This window comes from Balaenoptera ricei, chromosome 2 (assembly GCF_028023285.1).
Source record: "Balaenoptera ricei isolate mBalRic1 chromosome 2, mBalRic1.hap2, whole genome shotgun sequence".
NCBI lineage: Eukaryota > Metazoa > Chordata > Mammalia > Artiodactyla > Balaenopteridae > Balaenoptera > Balaenoptera ricei.
Genome location: NC_082640.1, coordinates 160,083,084 through 160,099,687, shown reverse-complemented (window position 1 = coordinate 160,099,687; position 16,604 = coordinate 160,083,084). Strand labels below are relative to the sequence as shown.

At 51.0% G+C, this 16,604-nt stretch overlaps 1 protein-coding gene across 9 annotated transcripts; it reads left to right on the top strand.

Annotated features, from left to right (window-relative positions):
- Positions 1-1,855: 1,855 nt before the first annotated feature.
- ABCD4 (ATP binding cassette subfamily D member 4) lies at positions 1,856-16,369 on the top strand. 9 transcript variants are annotated; one of them, XM_059914646.1, is made up of 19 exons: positions 1,856-2,030; positions 4,453-4,571; positions 4,730-4,857; positions 6,045-6,184; positions 7,302-7,418; positions 7,776-7,901; positions 8,549-8,599; positions 10,157-10,251; positions 10,481-10,602; positions 10,711-10,802; positions 11,017-11,106; positions 12,659-12,867; positions 13,005-13,096; positions 13,550-13,586; positions 13,975-14,024; positions 14,470-14,522; positions 14,844-14,920; positions 15,569-15,684; positions 15,848-16,369. In XM_059914646.1, the coding sequence occupies exons 1-19, from the start codon at positions 1,993-1,995 to the stop codon at positions 15,914-15,916; spliced, it is 1,821 nt and encodes a 606-aa protein (XP_059770629.1). In that variant the 5' UTR covers positions 1,856-1,992; the 3' UTR covers positions 15,917-16,369. The 9 variants fall into 9 exon arrangements, with proteins under 9 accessions (XP_059770629.1, XP_059770636.1, XP_059770635.1 ...); XM_059914649.1 differs by having other exon boundaries at positions 1,857-2,030; positions 4,481-4,571; XM_059914650.1 differs by lacking the exon at positions 4,730-4,857 and adding an exon at positions 4,894-4,959 and having other exon boundaries at positions 1,857-2,030; positions 4,419-4,571.
- Positions 16,370-16,604: the final 235 nt, after the last annotated feature.

Below are 16,604 nucleotides of genomic sequence, written 5' to 3'. Positions count from 1 at the left end.
AATTGGAAATTTTAACAGGATATTTGATATTAAGAAATTTTTTTAAAGATTTTTTTGATGTGGACCATTTTTAAAGTCTTTATTGAATTTGTTACAATATTGCTTCTGTTTTATGGTTTCGTTTTTTGGCCGTGAGACATGGGGAATCTTAGCTCCCCAACCAGGGATCAAACCCACACCCCCTGCACTGGAAGGCAAACTCTTAACCATTGGACCGCCAGGGAAGTCCCAATAATTTTTTTTTTTTTTTTTTTTTTTTTTTTTAGGTGTTTCATTAGGTTTCCCATTACTCCGCTTCAGGATTAAAGTGTTGGAAATTATTTAGAAATATAAACTGAAATATTAATGAACAATATGATATATATAGCATTTTGTAAAGTTTAAAGTAATATACAGCATTAAGAGCCCTGGGACAAACCCCAAAGCAGAACACTATTGAGAGTGAAAGTCAACAAGAGCTACAAACCTGGATTTCCCTACCAAGGTGAGGTTGTTCACTTTGATACTTTTGTTGCCTTATTTAATTTTTCGGAAATTGTATCCTGATGTATTTATTTGTTTGATTTTCAAAGTAACAAAGACATACTTAGGAAATCACACTTGGGAATAGTTAAGCTCTTGCCATGTCGGGGAATCACTCAGTTATCTTCTCTCTCCTTTTCCCCATCCTGAGTTGGATGGCCCTCTCTACGGCTCTGCGACAGTGGTTTTCAGTGCTGGGGGGTGGGACAAGGCTAGGATTTTGCTCCTCCCCACCCCCGCCCACCAAGGGACATTTGGCAATGTCTGGAGATATTTTTGGTTGGCACAACTGGATCTGGGGTAGTGCTGCTGGAATCTAGTGGGTAGATGCCAGGGATATGGCTCAACGTCCTACCATACACAGGACAGTCTCTCCACTCGCCAAAGAAAGAATTATCAGGCCCAAAAAGTCAATAGTGCCAAGGCTGAGAAACCCTGCTGTATAGCACTTTGTCATAGCACTTCATAAAGACAACCAAAACTGTCAACTGGTTGGCCTTCCCAGCTAGACTGTCAACTCCAAGAAGACAGGTGATACATGTATCTTGTTGAGTGTTTGGAATATAGTTGACACTTAATAAGGATTGAAAGAAGGTGGGAAGGTACATCCAGGTTCAAATTTAGGGCCCTGTGAGATCATGCTGTTTGTGATCAGCCACTTGATAAGCATTTCATTCATTCAACATTTAACATATTTATTAAGCACTTACTATGTACCAGCAGCGTTTGATGCTGGGAATACAACAATGAGCAAGACAGAGTCCCTGCTCAATGAAATTTATTCTTATAAAGGAAGACAAACAATAAGCAACGAAACAAGATGATTTCAGACAGTGATAAATATTATGAAGAAAATAAAAGTATAGTGCAACAGTGAATGATGGGGCAAGGACGGCAGAGCCTAGGTAGGGTGAGCAGCTGACATTTGAACTAATGATGAGAATGAGCCAGCCATTGAAAGCTCTAGGCTAGGGAGAAGACTGATCCAGGCAAAGACTGTGAGGCCAAAATAGAGTGGCCTGTTCAATGAAGACCAAGGGGAGAGGGCCGGATCACTTGCGCCATGGAAACGTTTGGATTTTATTCTAACTGAAATTGGAAGCCTGACATGTTGTTAAAAGATCACTCTGACTTCTTTGGGAGAATGTATGAAACATCTATATTCAGAGTTTAAAATACTTCAGTCACATTCTCGGCTACTTCTTGCCAAAGGGGAAACTTCCCATATCCAGGAGGGGGCGCTCTAGGCGCCGGGTCAACAGACTCAGCACTGTGGTTCTTTTCGAGAAGTCGGTCGCTTCCGGGAGCGGCTGCGTCTCCCTGCGCCTTCCTCTCTATCCGCCCATCTCTGTGGTAGCCGGGTGCCGGGGCCCCGTCCCCCGCCCCTTTTCGGCGGCCGCGAGTTCTTCGGACTCTACCCTGAGCGGACCCGGGGGCTACCGGGCTCTCGCGTCGGTCGGATCCCGGGTCATGGCGGTCCGGGGGCCCGCGCCCCGGGCTGGCGCCCGGTGAGTACGGCGGCTGGGGAGGAGGACCGGGCCTCGGGGCGTCCTACTCGGGGCTGTGTGGGGAAGGAGCACCTTCCGCCCTCATAACATACTGTGATTTTTTTTTTTTTAACTTTTGACTCAACATGGTGTTTTTGAGATCATCCATTCTATAATAATCTAGTTTTCACTTCTGAGTGCTGCATGGTGCTACCTAAGTGCGTTAGACCCCAGTTTACTTATACATTACCCTAGTGACGGACACTTAGATTGCTTCCAGTTTTTAAGCACCACTTGCCTCCTTTGTGGATATGGGTGATCTTCTTTGGAGTATCCATCCCAGGGTAGGATGCTAGGTCACTTAATTCTGCTAAATTTGTTCTCTGGAATGGTCAAACCCAACTTCTCGACAGCATTGCCTAAAGGTTCCTGTTTCTCCTTAACCACCGACGCCCCATCCCCCCGCCCAATGTTTGGTATTGTTTGGTATTGTTTGGTTTTCTAATGTTTATCGACCTGATTAGTGTAAGGTGGTGTCCCATTGTGTTAATTTTCCTCTATTAAGCACTTGGGTTTCCCCTTATTTATATACTTTTCCCACTTTCTATGGATTTGCTGTCTTCCTGATGCAGTCATTCCTTATATGGACTAGATTTTATTACCTTGGTTATTTTCCACTCTGCAAGTAACTTCTCCAAGTCTTTTAATCTGTGGCACTATGTTGAACAAAAATACTTAATTCTAAGTTAAATCTGTTAGTTTTTCTGCTTTATAGTTTGTGGTTTGGGGGTCTTATTTGAGAAATACCTTCCATTATATTTTCATTAAGATATTTCTACATTCTATTAACTAAGTAATGTTACTTTTCACATTTAGATTTTTAATCCATTTGGAGTTTTTAAAGTTTATTTTTATACATGGTTTGAGGTAATGACCTAAATTTTCCCCTACCTTCTTCAATTAATGACAAATTAATTAATAATTAAAAATTAGAGAAGCTGTATAGCATAGTTAAGAGCACAGAGCCAGGCTGCCTGTGTTCAAACCCTAAGGCTGCCAATTATCAGGTGGGTGACAAGGCAAGTTACTTAACCTTTTTACCCTCAGTTCCTCATCTTTATGGTTGTGATTATTAAATGAATTAATACACATAAAATGTGTAGAACAGTACTGGGCACATAGTATGGGTTTGGCATATAATGTGTGTTTAATATGCCCTTTCTTGTGATATAATCTCTATTACGTGCCCACGTAAACATAGGTGAATTTTTTCTTTTTGGTCTTTCTGTTCCATGGTCTTTTTGTTCCTGTATTCATACCACACTTTGTTATTACTCCAACCCTGTAATATGATATGTCTTAATAACCTGATGGTTTAGGTGGGTTTCTTCCTCCTCCTTTCCTGTTCCTCACAGTTTTCCTAACCTATTCATGGACCTTTATATTTCCATATACAGTTCCTTAAAGAACTCCTGGTTTTGACTGGTATTGCATTGCAGTTACAGACTTCTATTAGAAATGAAGTCTTTCTATTTAAGTCTTCTTTCACATCCTATAATAGAGCTTTCGGTTTTTCCTCCAAAATGTCTTCTACATTCTTTTTTAAAGTTAATTCCTGGATATTTTATGGTTTTTCTGTACTTTTCTTACTTCTGTAAATGACATCTTATTTTCTTTATATTTGCTAGTTGGTTATTGTTGGTTATTGATACTCGTGTGTTAACCCTGTATCTAGCAACATTGCTGTACTCCTTTTATTTCTCACATTTTGTCTATTTTTTAAAAAATATTTATTTTGGTGTGCTGGGTCTTAGTTGCGGCATGCAGGATCTTCATTGCTGCGTGCGGGATCTTTATTGCGGCGTGCGGGACCTTTAGTTGCGGCGTGCGGGATCTTTAGTTGCAGCATGCCTGTGGGATCTAGTTCCCCGACCAGGGATCGAACCGAGGCCCCCAGCATTGGGAGCATGGAGTCTTAGCCACTGGACCACCAGGGAAGTCCCGCTAACATTTTGTCTATTGCTTTGCTGTGTTTCCTATGTAAATGATCACATCATCTGAAAATAATGACAATTTAATCTCTTCTTTCATTCCTTTTACCTCATTTCTTTTTTTTCTTTATTGCTTTAGCCAGGATCTTAAAATCCTTGATGTAGTGGGTTTCCTTGTCTTGTTTGTGACCAAAAAAGAGGATGTGGCTAAAGTTTCTTTATTAATTTAGCTATAGGTTTTTGGTAAATAACCTTTCATAGCATTTATCAATTTAAATTCCTTTTTATCCCCTGGTCTGTTTCCCCCCTACCATCTTCAGCATTCGTAAACCGTTCTTTCTGCATGGCCTGCGCCCTGCCCACCAACAGCTGTAGATAAGCTTGGTAACTGCTCTCTAAGGCTCTGTTGTCCTTTTAGGACTCTCTCTGCTTCTCCTGCTTCTCTTCTTCAGGCCCAGGTTAGATCTGCAATTTTTCCAGCGGTTCCTGCAGATACAGAAGGTTTTGTTTCCCTCTTGGTCATCACAGAATGCCTTGATGTTCCTGACCCTTTTGTGTGTGGCCCTACTGGGTGAGTGAATGAGCCCAGGCCGGTGGGGGGAGGGCAGCCCTGGTTTGAGGCCCTTTTCCTTTCGTGGGGTGTTGATGAGGCAAGGACTCAAGAGGAAGCCTCCCTCTGTCTTTTCTCACCCCTCATCACTGATTCCTGACTCCTCTCCTTCCCCTCAGAACAACTGGTGATCTACCGGGTTGGCTTGATTCCCAGTCAGTACTTTGGGGTCCTAGGAAACAAAGATTTAAATGGGTTTAAGACCCTGACGTTCCTGGCTGTTGTGCTCATCGTCCTCAACTCCATGGTAAGGTCTTCTCCCTGTGTCTCTCTTCCTCTCCAGCCTAGTGTGATGCCTCTCCAGTGCCCAGTGGGACTTAGCCATCAGGAAGCAGGAACCAAGCTGTGGGTGTGTGTTCCCTCCCTCTTCTGGGAACCTGGGGTCAAAACTCTAGGCAGGGCATTGATCTTGCTGTTGGCCCACATGGGACCAATTCCCAGAGTGTTTCGAGCTCCTAGGGCTTGGCCACAGGATTCTGGTTTAATCTAGCATTTGGTGGAAATGATCCTTGTCCCTTCCATTCCCAGAACTCTTGCTTCAGGGAGCTCAGTGCACTTGAAAACTGGGCTCAGCAGCCAGAGCTACTGCTGTCCTCTGGCAGGGCTGAGGCTGTGCCTGAGCCTGGCACTTGTCACATCTCCCAGCCTTTGCACCTGCTGCTTTCTTGCCAAATGGCCTCCTTCCCCCACCCCTTGTTCACTTGCTTAACACCTGCTCACTTTTCACGATTCCTCCGCTGTCACCTCCTTCAAGTCCTCCTCAACTTTTCCTTCATGTTTCCTCCACCAAACTCTGCCCCTTCGACTACTGATCCTTTGAGTTCAGCTCTGCTCTAACAACCCTTACACCCTTGTGATTGTCTGTGTCCTCACTAGCCTGTGAGCTCATTGCTACTTCCCTCGTGCTTAGCATACAGGGGCTCCATAGACGGAATGATGAGAGTCAGGGCTCCTTTTGGACTCAAGCCTAATGCTCTCTGTCAGGCTGCACTACCTGTTTTGTTGGGGAAGCCACTTCTCATCACACTTTGGCACTTTTGATGGGTCTTCGGTCAGTAAGCACCTATGTATTCAGACCCTGTTCCAAGTTTTGGAGGACAGAAAAGTAAGAACATAAGTGGAATAGAAGATATTGTTCCCAATCTCCAGAAGCCCATGTGCTCTGGAGATGTAAGACAATACACTGTAGAGGAGGCTAGAAGGCCTTGCCTTTGGTAAGCCCTTCAATATTTGGTGCAAGTCAATAAACACATGAGTGAATGAGGAAGGGATGAATCCCATGACTTGACGCTCTAATAGGCTCAAGTGCTGAGTGGACAGCCGAATGGGCTGGGACTGGTCAGCAGAGGCTTTCCGCCAGCCTGAGCTTGGAGCTGAGACTTGTTAGAAAGAGACTTGCATCTCTCCCTTCCCCTTGTCTCCCCCGCTGCACAGCTGAAGAGCTTTGACCAGTTCACCTGCAACCTGCTGTATGTGAGCTGGAGGAAGGACCTCACCGAGCACCTCCACCGCCTCTACTTCCGGGGCCGCGTGTACTACACCCTCAACGTGCTGCGGGATGACATCGATAACCCGTAGGCGCCCCCTCTCAGTCCTTGCCACCCTCTGCGTGGTTCGTCCACCTGGGCTGACACAGCCCTGGAGAGCCCCAGCGGCAGACCCCGTGAGGTCATCCACAGTTATCTGCAAATGTTGCTGCCCAGAGCCGAGGGGGAAGGGTGCCCTGCAGAGGACCCCGGAGAGGCTGCAGGGCTGAGGACAGGGAGCTAAAAGGAAGAGGCCAAGAGCAGCTGCCTTTTGTCCACTTCATATCCTGGGCTTCCAAATAAGGCACCCTCTGAAGACACTGTCCTTGCTAGAAATAGCTAGAAAAGCAGCGCTCCAATTTTCAGCAGTAAAAAACTACTGCTGTCTAGGACTCAGTCTGGGATTCCAGTCACCATTCTATCACCTCTCTTAGGTTCACTAAGCCCCAGGTTCCCTTACAGGTGAGGAAACTGAAGCCCAGAGAATGCAAGTGACTTGCCAAAGCTCACGTCTCACTGAGAGTAGGAGTCGTTGTGGCCTTGGTGGTGGGATGGGACATATGGGGTCTCTCTTCACCCTCATTCCCTCCCCGCTCCGCACCGTCCCAAGCACTTTGTTGCCTGAGGTAACCTCTCCTCAGCTCAAGTGGAGCTTTGCAGCAAAGACTCTTGGGAGGCTGCTGCTGCTTCTTAAGCTTCTCTTCTAGGCCTCTTCTCTATGACTCAACCCATACAGCACTTCCACAGCCAGATAGCTCACATGGGGGCAGGCTCAGGCTCGTGAGAGAGAGGTCAGGAGGAGTGAGGTAAATGAGGTAGCTTTCCTGATCATCCGGTAACTCGGATCCTCTACCCTCGGGTTTTTCATTGGCTCTGCTCAGAGCTGGCTCAGGACCCTTGTGTGCTGGATCTTTCAGTTGCCATTTTTTCTGAGGGGTAGACTGAGGCACCATAGGAAGCAACTCTTCAGAACCCTGTTCGAAAGTCCTTAGGGTCTCGTTGCCTCTAGGAAACCAGCCCTTGTCTGGGTCCATCTTCCCACGGGGTCATTGCTGACAGCACTGAAAGGCAAGGTCAGAATAAGAGGTAACCTGGAACTGTCTTAGCTCTCTCAACCCTCCAGCCCAGCTCCCCGGGCCTAGTCACTCCGTGTCATTGGCTCCAGGGACCAGCGCATCAGCCAGGACGTGGAGCGGTTCTGCCGGCAGCTCAGCAGCATGGCCAGCAAGCTGATCATCTCCCCCTTCACCCTCGTCTACTACACCTATCAGTGCTTCCAGAGGTGAAGGCTCTCTTCCTGCCGGCGCCCTTCCTCCTCCCCTGCCTGGTGATTCCCCAGAGTCCCTCACTCACACATTGGGCGGGAGTCAGCTCTCCCTGGTCAGCGTCCACGAGAGGCTGGTCTCCCCTCCCTCCCACCCGCACCCCAGGAAGTCTTCCTGTCTTGCATGCTTGGGCCCCTGCCCTCCCTGTGGCCCTGTGGTGTGTCAGTGTCAAGGCACCAGATGCCCCCGCACAGGAGCAGAAGCCGCACAGGGCTCTGAGATGGGACAGGGGCTGCCCAAAAGGGGGCAGGAGTCAGAGCAGAGGCCTGTGGGTATATGTCGCTCCCCACACCCTCCCTCTCTCTGCCTTTCAGCACCGGCTGGCTCGGGCCTGTGAGCATCTTTGGGTATTTCATTCTGGGAACCGTGGTGAACAAAATGTTGATGGGTCCCATTGTGGCAAAGCTGGTGCAGCAGGAGAAGCTGGAGGGGGATTTCAGGTGTGTCTCCCTTGCTTGAGGTTTCTGGGCCAGGCGTAGTGGTTAAGGAATGGGATCTGGAGAAAGGCTGCCTAAGTGTAAACCCCAGTTAGGCCAGCCACTAGCCATATGGTCTCGGGCGGAGTCTTGAACCTCTCTAAACTTCAGTTTTCCCATCTCTACAATGGGGATGGTACTGACAGAATTGTAAGGAGGATTAATGAGATCATACATGAGAAGCACTGAGAACGGTGACTGGTTGGCCATCATCATCATCATCATCATCATCATCATCCCTTGGCCTCCTCACATGCTTCTGTTCCAACCTCCCTTATTCTGGTCAGCCGATGGGTCCAGCCCCTACTCTGTGCTTCTTGGCCTCCTCCTTCAGACCCGGCCCTGGGAAGAAGAGGAGCTGTGGCAGGCATGCACCTGTCCTCTTTGGAGAGAGGCAAGTGGCTGCCCTGTCTGCAGGTCTCCTGCCATCCCTCCCAGGCCTGGAATTTCCCACCCTGTGACAGTCCAGGGAGAGGTTGGGCTGAGGCAGCCACAGTCTTGGAGTGGAGTCAGGCTCCTCTTTGCCTGGAGGTCTTCTTGATCCAGGACTCTGAAAGGAGACGGGCCAGTCCTGCCCACTGTCAGCACACCTTTGCCTTTGGTCTTCCCAGGTTCAAGCACATGCAGATCCGGGTGAATGCTGAGGCTGCTGCTTTTTTCAGGTGAGTCTAGTGGGGATAGTTCCCCTTCTGCCTTGTCAGAGCTGATAGTGGAGATGGTGGAGAAGGAAACAACCCTCCCACCATCACCAAGGCCAGGGGCCAGGCGTCCTCACACTTGGCTGTGACCCTCTCCCCTTATCTCTCACCGTCCTCGTCTGCCTCATCCTTAGGTCCATGGATTTGCTTCTGAAACTGGTTCTTCCTTTTCGTGACCTAGCGTGGGGCCTAAATTTGTTCTAAGAATGAAATGAGTGAATGCTTCATCATCTTACTGATGACTGTAAGGCATTGCCTCTGCCTCTGCTTTTCTGTCTGTAAAATGGCTTTCTGCCAGTGCCTGACGTCCAAGGCTGATCCTTTGTCTCTGTAGCATGGGAGGGAATGGAGCCTCTCAGGTCAGAAGACCTGCTCCCCACAGACACTGTCCTAGTGGAGCAAAGTGGTCTCCTGACAGCAGCATTGTGAAATCCCGTTCCTTCCCCCGGGGCCAGGGTAGGTCCCTGCACTCTGCCTCCTATGAGGACTCTGGATTCAGTATTTGGATTGACAGTAAGGGCCCAGAGGTTTGTGTTTAAGGAGTAGAAGTTACTCCTTGGATCACCTGGATCTAATAGCCCTGGGACTTTGCTCTTCTGTCCGTCTCTGCTGTAGTTTGTAGCTGCCACCACTTGGGGGCACCAAGGGTACCAGGGATCTATGAGTGGGGCTGGTCGTGGGGGCCAGGTAGGGCTGGGCCTGCGCTAGTTTTTTTTTGGATTCTGCAGTCACTGCTCATGAAGTTTTGGGCCCTGGGAAAAGCAGGTTGATTCTTGGAGCTCCGAATGTGTTTTCCTGCAGCCTCTCTGTCCTTCTTCATGCAAAGTCTGAAACGTTTCCTCTGTCCTTCCCCAACCTTTCTGCCTGGAGAATTTCTGTCCATCCTTGAAGCTCCAAGTCACCTCCTCCTGGGCGCTTTTCCAGACTCCCTTAGGGGTCACGCCTATTTGCTTCCATAGCCCTGAAGACACACGGCTTACGTAACACTTTCCATGTTCCAGGTGAAGAATGCAGCGCGTCTGCCTGCCCCCCTGAACTGGGAACTCCTCGAGGACAGGGGCTCTTTTGTCCAAAACTGTTTCGCTGGCTAACTAACACCAAGCCTGCCGCCTAGTGACTGCTGCGTGTATATTTGTTTAATAATAGCAGCTCTTTTTTATTGGGAGCCCCTCATGTGCTTGGCGCTTTAAATTCAGAAATTCTCACTCTAGCCTATTACGTAGGTATTATAAGCTCTATTTTATAGATGAGCAAACTGAGACTCAGAGGCTTAATAACCTGTCAGTGTTACCCAGCTAGTAACTGGCCAGAGCCAGGATTTGAATCCGGTCTGCCCAGTCTAGAGTTCATGGTCTTTCCGCAGACAATACCATGTTGAATGAATGAAGCAATGGCTGGCTGCTAGTGGCCGAAAGGGTCTGAGGGGAAGATCACTTGGGTGGGCTTGGTCCCTAAAGGGGAGTGTGGGGAGGCGGGCTCAGGCTCTCCAGGCGCCGTGGACATCCCGGCCTTTCTCATCAGAGCTGGGCATGTGGAGCACATGAGGACAGACCGCAGGCTGCAGAGACTCCTTCAGACCCAGAGGGAGCTGATGTCCAAGGAGCTCTGGCTGTACAGTAGGTGCAGGGAGCCCCGGGAGGCAGGAAGCATGGCGGGGGGGGTAGTCTCCTTCCCTCCCCACAACTCCCTCCTCCCTCTCTGCGCTGATCAGCTTGCCTTTGCCATGAGTGACCTCAGGAGAGTGAGGATCCCCGGAATAGCTTGACCCTGCTTGGCTTCCCGTTCCCCTTGGGGCGCAGGATTGCTTCCCAGGTCTCTCACCCTAGGTCTTTCTGTCTTCCGCAGTCGGCGTCAACATGTTTGACTATCTGGGCAGCATCCTGAGTTACGTCGTGATCTCAATCCCCATTTTCAGCGGTGTCTACGGAGACCTGAGCCCCACAGAGCTCAGCACCCTGGTCAGCAAGGTGAGAATCCCTTCTGGGGACCCCCTCATGCCATCCCCCCTGCCCTTTGGCCCAGCACCCAGGGCCTTGGAGTCAAGGCCCGCGCTCACTGCCCTCTGTCCTGTCCAGAACGCCTTTGTGTGCATGTACCTCATCAGCTGCTTCACCCGGCTCATCGATCTCTCCACCACGCTCTCCGATGTGGCAGGCTACACACACAGGTGAGGCTGCGTCCGGCCCCTCTAGGCACGCCCACAGGTGAGGCTGCGTCTGGCCCCTCTGGGTCCTGAGCAAAGCGTGTACCTCAGGGAGAAGTAGGAGAGTGAAAAAAGGAGCAGAAAAGCTCACCATATACTAGTGGGCATGAGAGAGAAAAAGGAGTAACGCCTTCACCGGGGCGCCCAGACCCTCCTCAGGTTTTCACTTCTCGCCCAGGATCGGGGAACTTCAGGAGACCCTGCTGGACATGACCCTGAAGTCGCAGGATGGGGAGGTCCTGGACGAGAGCGAGTGGGACTTGGCCAGGTGAGCGCTGGGCTGGCGGTGCAGCTCGGTGGTGGAGAATGCAGGCACTGGAACCGCCCTGGGGCCCAGCCCATTCCCAGCTGGGCAGCAGAGTTAGGCAGAGCAAATGAGGAAAGCTCTGTCTTATGCCAGGCACGTTGTAAATGTTCACCATCAATGTTGCTGTTCTGGCATCTGTGTTTATTTACACCATCCCCCAGCTGATGGAAACAAAGTACAATCTGCCTGGGCCTGAGTTAACAAAAATCTGGATTGTATCCCTCCTCTTCCTTTATTCCCTCCTCCTCTCGCTAAGCCCTGCCGCGAGTCCCCTTCCTTGGGGCAGGTCTATTCTTTGTCCCCACTCAGGTCCAGAGGTGTCTTTGTTCCGGTATCTTTGCAGGCTCCGTGATGTTTCTGACCTTTCTGTGCATCAAGGATTTGTTCATGTCCTCACTTTTCTTGAGCAAACTACTTAACTGTTTTGTGTCTCAATTTCTTCGTCTCTATAAAGAAGACGTTAATGGAACCTTCGTCTTAGGGTTGTTGTGGGGATTAGATATCATAGTTCATAGAAAGTGCTTGGACGGAGGCCACAGAGTAAGCTTTCAAAAATGGAAACAGGCTGAATTTCAGGGTCTACACTCAACTGTCTTCTTAGGAGCTAATGCCTTAACTGTTGCCTCTGTTCAGAATTAAAGCTTCATGCAGCTCTGAGCCCAGATGTGGGGCGGGGCTGGTGGTGCAGGGACTGTAGGGAACTGGAGATGCTCTTCTGTGGGGGAGATGGGCATCCGTGGAGAGCCAGAAACTCCAAAACTGTGTTAGTATTTCCGCTCCCATTCTTACCATCAGTCACACGGTGATGCCATGAAAATGCATGTAATGCCACCAACATTAGAATTGGACAGATGCAGCTCTGTGCCCCTGAGCAGGTTACTCAGCCACCTGACTCAGCTTCCTCATCTGCCCAATGGAGATAATAGCTGTGGTTCATGGCTGATAAGACTGATTAAGATCAGTCATGGGCAGGACTTTGCTCAGCCTGCCGCAGAGCAGGTACCCAATCCATCTCTTATCAGTTTGCTAGGGTTGCCGTGACAGAGTACCATAAACTGGGTAGCTTAAAGAACAAAGTTTGTTTTCTCATAGTTCTACAGGTTAGAAGTCCAAGATCAAGGTGTCAGCAGGGTTGATTTCTCCTGAGGCCTTGCTCCTTGGCTTGCAGATGGCCACTTTCTCAGTGTCCTTACATGGCCTTTTCTCTATGCTTGTGCACCCCTGGTGTCTCTCCCTCTTCTTAAAAGGACACCAGTCATACTGGATTGGGGCCCTACCCTAAAGGCCTCATTTTAAGGTAATCACCTCTTTAAAGACCCTGTCTCCAAATGCAGTTACCTTCTGAGGTACTAGGCGTTGGGACTTCAGCATATGATTTTTGAGGCCACAATTCAGCCCATGGCAACCCTCCAGTCCAGAGGTGATGCCCCCAAGGAGAAAGAACTACCCCCCTGCCCCCAGCAATACTGACACCGCTTATCTTCCCAACATCTCTTCCCTTCTTGCACCCTAGGGCCCCGGGATGGCCAGCAACAGAGCGAACAGATACAGCTTTTCTCCTTGAGCGGGTCTGCATCTCCGCCCCCTCCTCTAACAAACCCTTAATCAAGGATCTGAGCCTGAAGATCTCTGAGGGACAGAGCTTGCTTATCACAGGCAACACGGGCACCGGCAAGACCTCCTTGCTCCGGGTTCTGGGTGGCCTCTGGGCAAGCACATGGGGTGAGAACCAGCCTTCCCTGCTCTGAGCCAGCCTTGGCCTGTGGGGGGTATGTGTGTAAGAATCAAGCCTCTTGTTGGGAAAGTAGAGTGAGGGGCAATTACCTTTCTGGGAGATCTTAAAATGGTGTTTTCTGTAGGCTCAGTGCAGATGCTGACGGACTTTGGACCCCACGGGGTGCTCTTCCTGCCACAAAAGCCATTCTTCACTGATGGGACCCTTCGGGAGCAGGTTAGCCGGGGCCCACTCTTCCCACCCCTTCCGCCCAACCTGGACCCTGGTGGTGTGACAGGTCTCAGCCCTGGAGAGCTATGGGACAGCAGGTGGGGTATAAAATGAACCATGCCCAGGAACTCCCTGGCTCTAAGGACTTTTTATTCACTTCTATGGATTAGACCATGTACTCAGAGCAACTTCTGGGGGCAGGTTAACCTGTGGAGGCCATAAGCCAAATATCACATGTGTTTGTTGAACACCGGCTTGGATTCTGGGGGCCCTGCCCTGCTGTCTGCCAGCCCCGCCTCTTCCACCGGACCCTCAGCCAGGACGCTCCTTGCTCTCCTCAGGTGGAGAGGAGCCTGGCCTCTGGCAGTTCCTGGGGCTGTTTCTGAGGGAGAGTAGCTGTGTGCAGCCCCACCTCTCCTGGGCCCTTGCCCTAGGCCCATGTGGTTTTTCTTTTATCAGGTGATATATCCCTTGAAGGAGATCTACCCGGACTCAGGTGAGCTGAGCCTCTTCAGGACACATCCTCCCATCCCACCGTCTCTTCTCTGCCTGACTGTGGCCTCACCTGTACCTTTTGGGGGAGGCCCCAGCCAGGCTGCTGGTTTCAGGTGGGGTCCCCTCCACCTCCTCCTTTGACTGTTTACTATTCTGGGGTCTGTACCCTGACCTCATCTTGTTCCGTCTCCCCCTCCGGAGGAGAGACACCACTGGAGGAAAGGAAGGGATTACTTCCTTCACTGGGTCCTTCCCTTGTTTATTAGGTGCTGTAACCTGTCGCTTCAGAGCCTTGGCCCACATTCTGGGGCCCCCGGCCATGATGTGCCCCATCTACTCTGGCTACCCAGAGGAGCTGACTTCTTGAAGAAGGCGTCTGTGTTTTGCAGGTGCTGCTGATGATGAGAGGATCATGAGGTTCCTGGAGTTGGCAGGCCTGGTGAGTGAGGGCAGGGACCCTGAGGTCCAAGCCCACCCGGTGGCACTGACCGCAGATGCTGGCCCAGCAGAGCTGGCCCTACCGTCCCTGTCCCAGGACTGGAAGTCTGAGCCTGGGGCAGGGCGATGGGCGTATAGATCGGCAGTGGGAGCTGTTAGCCAGGTAGTGGCAACAGGCAGCGTCCACTCTCTAGCAAATTTTAAAACAATAATAAGACTATATCAGCCTGCTTTTTCTGGTCACCACGTTCCAGCAGGTCTAAACAGTGTGGCTGACGGACTGCTCCTCTCTGCCTGGGGCAGACTGCTCCCCCAGCCCCACCGTGGTACGCGACCAGGGGTCGCTCTGTCTCGGGTGTGTGCGGTGGGACTGAGGAGGTCCTCAGGATGGCAGGAAGCAGGGATGGGCCCTTTCATGGACATCGTTCCCTCTGGGTGTGTTACAGTCCAGCTTGGTGGCAAGGACAGAGGGTCTGGACCAGCAGGTCGATTGGAACTGGTAAGAAGGAGGTTGGGGTGCTCCAGAGCCAGCTCCCCCAAAGACAGTGGGTCCCAGAGGCCTGGGCAAGGGATGAAGTGACTTCTGACCCCAAATTCTAGGGGTTTGCTGGGCTGCTGGGGACCTGGTTCATGTCCGTGGTGCAGAATTTTGGCCTCGCCTTGTGTGGGCAGCGGGGCTGTGGTGGAAAGGGGGGTGACGTCCATCCGTCCTGGGGCAGCCTGTCTGCGGTGAGAGACTCTTCCTGCCCAGACCATTCTGTGCAAAAGCCAAGCTATAACCTCCTTCCTCCAGTGGGCCTCTCTCGTTCCCCTTTCTCAGGTATGATGTTCTGTCCCCAGGAGAGATGCAGAGGCTCTCCTTTGCCCGGCTCTTCTACCTGCAGCCGAAGTACGCAGGTGAGGTTCGCCCTGTAGGTACACATGCTAGCCAGGTAACGTGTGCGCTCACAGGTATAGCAGCGTGTGTTCGTGTGCACCTGGAGAGGCATTGGTATGGGTAGGAGAGCACACCTGTGCCTGGCCAGGCATCTCTGTCCCTGCAGAGGAGGATGGCAGGGCTCTGCCCATGAGGCAGCAGTGCTTGGCATACTCACGTATATGTTAAACTGCCAGTTCTTAACCTTTGTGCCAGTGCAGCTGCTGGAGCCAGCCTTGAGAGGGCTTCTGATGTTATGGTCGTCAGGCTCTGCCATCAGTGAATGGGCATCCCTCTGCTGTGCCTGGCGGAGGTGTGAACTTTTCTAAGGACTGACATCCTTGGGGGAACTAGGATTCCCTGGAATGAGTGGTCCTAGGCAGTGGCTGGTGGATTAGGGATAGGATAGGAAGCTGAGGGATTTTGTCCTGCAGCTGGCAGAAGGCTTCCCGGATGGCACCTAGCCCTCCGCTCCTCTGGCCCCTGCTCTCCCTAAGGCAGGGCCCCTGTAAGCCAGAACAGCTTTCAGCCTCCCACCAGGTCCCAGCGAAGGTGCGTGTGGGTTGGAGGAGCAGCAGAGGTGGGTCTGGGGCAGGACTCCATCTCTTCCCACTGGGTTCTGTCCTCAGTGCTTGATGAAGCCACCAGTGCCCTGACCGAGGAGGTGGAGAGCGAGCTCTACCGCATCGGCCAGCAGCTGGGCATGACATTCATCAGCGTGGGCCATCGGCGCAGCCTTGAGAAGGTACCCGTGCCCGCAGGATGGCCTGAGGAGGGGAAAGAATGCCAAGGCTGGGCCTGGCCGGGGCCAGAGGCCCCTCAAAATGGAGCGTGGGGATGGCAGGGAGGGCAGGGGATCTATCACAGCCAGGGCAGCCTGATCTCCGCGTGGTGGTGGTCTCTTGTAGTTTCACTCCTTGGTTCTGAAACTCTGTGGAGAAGGAAGGTGGGAGCTGACCAGAATCAAAGTGGAATGAAGCCAAGGCTGGCCACCGGCAGGAGAGCCGAGCCCAGGAGGTCGAGTCCCCAGGAGAGACCAGGAGGGCTGATGGGGCAGGGAAGGAGCTCCAGGTTTGCCTCACAGGTCCGGTGTGGGGAGCACCAGCAGCAGTGGGCTCGGCCCGCGTGTGGCCCCGCACAGGACGCCCACCCTGCCAGGGTGCCTCCTGCTGCCGCAGCCAGAGCTTCGTGCACTTGAAGTGCTGATTACTTACGTGTAACCTCGGATCGTGTTTTCTAAAGAAAACCTGACAGTGTGGGATCTATAAGAAATGAAGGGTCAAAATGGAGAGTGTATTGGACTTGGAGTCAAGAGATCCAGAAATCTTTTGGAATACATCAGTTTTGCAACAGTAGATTTTTAACTTTAATCAACTATTTAAATTTTATAACTTTTTTTAAAAGAAAAGATAAACATGTTTTTAAACTTGCAGCTTTCCCCTTTTTTCTTTCTTCTTCATCATAAGATGATCTTTTTTTTTTTTTTTATTGATTGATTGATTGCTATGTTGGGTCTTCGTTTCTGTGCTAGGGCTTTCTCTAGTTGCGGCAAGCGGGGGCCACTCTTCATCGCGGTGCGCGGGCCTCTCACCATCGCAGCCTCTCTTGTTGCAGAGCACAGGCTCCAGACGCGCAGGCTCAGTAGTTGTGGCTCACGGGCCTAGT

Excerpts from the sequence above, each read along its gene's own strand:
- ABCD4 (XM_059914646.1), top strand. The coding sequence starts at position 1,993 with ATGGCGGTCCGGGGGCCCGCGCCCCGGGCTGGCGCCCG. Across the intron at positions 13,097-13,549 it reads ATGGGACCCTTCGGGAGCAG|GTGATATATCCCTTGAAGGA; the intron begins GTTAGCCGGGGC and ends TTCTTTTATCAG. Across the intron at positions 14,523-14,843 it reads CAGCAGGTCGATTGGAACTG|GTATGATGTTCTGTCCCCAG; the intron begins GTAAGAAGGAGG and ends CCCCTTTCTCAG.